Below are 4,143 nucleotides of genomic sequence, written 5' to 3'. Positions count from 1 at the left end.
CACCTGGGTATGAATATTCAGTATGTATGAAATCGTGGTACATGTGTGTAAGCTGGTGTGTGAAGAGGCAAAGGAGCAGCTTGGTCACTTGCTGCAGTGATTGATAAGCCTAAGTTTTATGGTTTCTCTGAGTTTTCACCTTGAGGGCTGTGAACTGCTGCTCCTCTCAGGATGCTAAGACCAGTTTTGTGTCCTGGCTTTGCTGCAGGTTTAGCTGTCTCTGTTGAACATTTCTTATGTACTTTTAAAAACATTTGGGCTTTGATGTAATGATGTGTATGGACACTGGGAAGGTGGGGCTGGGGGAAGAAATGCTCAAGGCAGCAAAAGATGAAATGAACTGAGTAGAAACCCCTTGGATTTGGAAATCAGAAGAAATAAAGGTCAGGAATGGCCCTCCAAAGAGCTTCACGCAGGTATGTGGGGAGGGTGAGCAGAACCAGCACTGCTGATTAAAGACCTTTCAGTTGTTTATTCCCCTAATTTGCCCATAGTAATCCAATATTTACCGTTCCCTTCCTGCTTCCAAACCTAAACCACTCCACTTTGCACCGTATCAATCTGTAATTGCTGTTCCCTGTTTAGCAGTTAGTTAATGGAAAACTGGAATGACTGTGGAGATATTAAATTCTGTTGTTGTGCCACCAGGATTGCAAAGATCCTGCCGCAAAGATCAGGGGAACATTGAGGTTCTTGCTGCCTCTCACTCTCCTTGACTGACTGATGGATTTTTCCTGTTGTACTGTCCCTGCCCATCCCAGAGAGTGCTGGAACAGGGAATGCTGGAGGTTTTAATAAAACCGATTCCACCAGTGTTAATCTCCTTGTCTGGGATAAACAGAGTGGTAGTTACTAAGCCTTGGGATGCTTTCCAAAGCAGAGCTGGAACGTTTTACCTTTGGGTATTTGCCCTGAAGCTACCCTGAGACTGGGTTTAGGAACAAAAAAGAGGCAAGGGCACAAAGGCCACCTGACAGCAATGAGGATTTCAATCACATGGAGGGTCACTGCCATCCAGGAGCGTCTGAAACCCAAAGGTTTATTGCAGGTGCTGCAGCTGAATGGAGGGCAGGGGGTGTTTGGCATGAAAACAGAAAAGGCTCAACTGAGGCATTAGTTGTCCTCTCTGTTTCCTGTGGGATGCTCTCTTCACAAGGAAGGCTGTCCTAAGGGGCAGGAGAGATGCTGAAGCATGTTAAAAAAATAAAAACCCAAGTCCTAAAAACAAGGATTTAAATGAAACTTAAAAGCTTGCAAGTTTTTTAAAAATAAATACAATATTTGCTTTAAAATAGAGACTAAAAAATAAGAATAACAACATAACATTGAGGTGGTTATCTGGTGCTAAGATATTGGGGGATGGGGGAGGAAGAGGATGTGAACAGACAATAAAAGGTGATGAGAAGATGAGGATGTTACCAGCAAAACCCAGAGGGAACAGCAGCCCCAGCAGTGCCTGGGGGCAAACGGGATGTCTGGATTTTGGGACCAAGTGTTCAGGAATCCTCATGACCAGTCTGACAAGTGACTTGAAGATCTGAATTTGAAGCAAAGGAATTGGTAATTGTGAGGTTTTGGCTGCCAGGTCTGTTTTTTCCATGGCAGAAGGGTGCTTCACTTCACTTCACTCCTTGCATTCTGCACTCATTAAGCTGCTGTCTAATCCTCAGCAATGGAGAAAGAAGACAGAGCTTAAACTTGTCATCACCCCAGCCAGTTTTTGGTCAGTGGGGTTCCCAAAGGCTGGGTGTGCTTCCCAGCTTTCCTACTCCTCTGATCCATGGAAAACAAGGAGGGGGGAATCCTACCAAAAGCTTGTTAAAAAACTTATTTACCTGACAGGCTCTTTAACATATTTATGTGAAAAAACCCCATAATATTTTAAGGCCAATGGGAATTCTGTCCCAAAGCTACAGGAAAACAGGCTTTAAAAAAAAAAAAAAAAAAAAAAAAGAGAGAAAAGGAGCACTTCAGGTGTACTAAGGAAGGATAGAACTTCAGGCTGTCACAGAGTGTGAGATATGGTGCAGTGTGGAAAATTCTCCTGAATTTTACCAAGGAGTTCATCTTCAAAGCAAGTGCCACCTAATTTGAGGTGGTTCAGGCGAGGCAGCACTTGCAACAAAGCGATGACAGTACCAAGGGAGACCAAATCATAGAGGTCGAGGCACAGGGTCTCCAGGCGCTCCAGTGCCACGATGGCAACCAGCCCCCTGTTCGTCAGGAAGTAGGCATTGCTGATTTCCAGGTGGCGGAGCCGCTTCATGTGGCGCCCGATGAACACCATGGCAGCATCGCCGATGATGCAGTGCCGCAGAACCAGGCGTTCGAGCGCTTCCAGGTGTGGAGCTGCCGCTTGGATCCCCATGTCAGTGACGCGGTAAGTGCCACAAAGGCTCAGCGTCTTCAAGTGGTTCTGTGAGGAAATGTCAAGAAGGTGATGGTCAGAAAAGGTGGGAATGCTGTGGATAGCGAGGTGCTGTACCTGCGGCGGCGGCAGCGAAGGGGACACGCAGAACCAGGCATCGGGGATGTCGCAGAGGCTCAGCTCCAGCGTGGTGACAGAGGCGGGCATGCTCTCGTACGGGACGTGGCGGAGGTCGGTCTCGGTCAGGCACAGCCGGTGCAGCTGGGGGCAGCGCTTGCGAAGGGCGGCCAGCAGCGCCGGCGAGAGGAGCCGCTGCTTGCCGCGGGAGCGGGGCACGCCGCGCATCCGCAGCGTGCACAGGCTGTCGGGGAGCCGGTGCCGCACCAGGTGCCACAGCGTGCGGCGGCTGATCTGCGGGGAGAGGCCCGCTGCCAGGGACGGCGTGGGGCAGGAAGGGCACCCCCCGCTCCGCCAGGCTCTGCCCGCCGCGGGGCGATCTCACCCCGGTCAGTCTGTGCTCACAGACCCCGCCTCCCCCGTCCCTGCTGCCCACAGCGGAGCTCTCCCCGCCCGGCCCGTACCCGGTGAGGGCTCAAATCCACATGCGTCCAGACCGCCCGGTCCTGCGCCAGCCGCTGCCACCGCCGGCACACGCTGCGGGGAGGCGATCGGCCGTCAGCGCCGGGCCGGGGAAGCGGCAGGCGGCCGCTCCCGCCCGGGGACACCCTACCTGGCCGCTCGCAGCCGGTCCCGCAGCGGCAGCAGCGCCAGGACCTGCACCAGCACCGAGTCGGGCAGGGGCGGCCGCGCCGCCATCGCGGCCGTTGCTGCGGCGGCCCCGAGCGCGGCCCTGGCGACGCCTCAGCGCCGGCAGCGCCCCAGAGCCGGCGGCCGCCGCTAGGCCCCGGGGCTCCGCGGGGCTCCGCACGTCCTGTTTGACCCCTGCCGGCGCCTCCGCCCTCAGCCCCGCTGTCTCGTCCAGTCTCGCCCGTGTCCCTGCTCGGTGCCTCTTGTCCTGTCATTGCCCCCCAGCCCAGCCCCGCTGCCTCTTCTCTCCTGGCACTGCCCCTCGTGGTGTCTCTTGGAGGAGAAGTGGCTTAGCACCGACCGTTCCTGGCCCAGTCACTCTCCCTGACGTGTTGTTTCTAGCACCCTGTTAATGTTCACGTGGCACCCGCTCACATAATTTCCCCTCTGGATGCCCAGCAGGCCATCACAGGACGGGAACAGCTGTCATGACTCTCAGAGAAGAGCCTGGAATGTCTGCAGTGCGTAGTTGAAACCCAGGAAGAAGAGAATACAAAGTAATAAATTCAACTCTGACCTCAGGAAGATGGTTGAGCAGGTAAAATATGCTGTCCCTACCTCTGCAAAGCTTTGTAGAACACGACACATTTCACTTTGGAGTTGTCTGCTTGTTGTCTGCTGTGGACACACACTATTGTGTTGTATTTTCTCTTTATTCTGACACCCCTTCATGGCCTTCACAAGTGCACTTCACACTGATGCCGCCTCCTTGCCCCAGTGCCCCCAGACGCACACTTGTCTCTCTTTTGTAGCCCACACTGAGTGCTTTTTGCCCACAGCTAATGGTCTTTGAGCAGAGATCTCCTTGTTCTGATGTCCAGAAGTCATTTGGCTCCATTTGGTGGCAGGTTTCTGTGGTTTTTTCACATCCATTGTGTAGGTGGAAGAGGAAGGGAGAAGCCTGAGGAGACTTCTCTGAAAGTCTGAGCAGCAAACGAGCTGCTTCTATACAGGGGCAAACAGGATCT

The 4,143-nt window shown here is 53.3% G+C and overlaps 1 protein-coding gene across 2 annotated transcripts; it reads right to left on the bottom strand.

Moving 5' to 3' along the window:
* Positions 1–265: 265 nt before the first annotated feature.
* On the bottom strand, positions 266–3,580 carry FBXL12 (F-box and leucine rich repeat protein 12). Of its 2 annotated transcripts, XM_064435785.1 has the most exons (3): positions 3,099–3,334; positions 2,950–3,022; positions 266–2,779 (listed from the first exon to the last, which is right to left on the bottom strand). In XM_064435785.1, exons 1-3 carry the CDS (start codon positions 3,182–3,184, stop codon positions 2,006–2,008), a joined length of 933 nt encoding a protein of 310 aa, XP_064291855.1. In that variant the 5' UTR covers positions 3,185–3,334; the 3' UTR covers positions 266–2,005. The 2 variants fall into 2 exon arrangements, with proteins under 2 accessions (XP_064291855.1, XP_064291854.1); XM_064435784.1 differs by having other exon boundaries at positions 2,950–3,580.
* Positions 3,581–4,143: the final 563 nt, after the last annotated feature.

This window comes from Passer domesticus, chromosome 11 (genome assembly GCF_036417665.1).
Source record: "Passer domesticus isolate bPasDom1 chromosome 11, bPasDom1.hap1, whole genome shotgun sequence".
NCBI classification, from domain to species: domain Eukaryota; kingdom Metazoa; phylum Chordata; class Aves; order Passeriformes; family Passeridae; genus Passer; species Passer domesticus.
The sequence above is the reverse complement of the archived record's forward strand: the minus strand, read 5'-3'. Positions and strand labels throughout refer to the sequence as shown.

Coding starts and splice junctions, on each gene's coding strand:
- FBXL12 (XM_064435784.1), bottom strand. CDS start 3,390: ATGACAGGACAAGAGGCACCGAGCAGGGACACGGGCGAGACTGGACGA. Junction 2,780..2,949: donor TGGATTTGAGCCCTCACCGG/GTACGGGCCGGG, acceptor CTCTCCCCGCAG/ATCAGCCGCCGCACGCTGTG.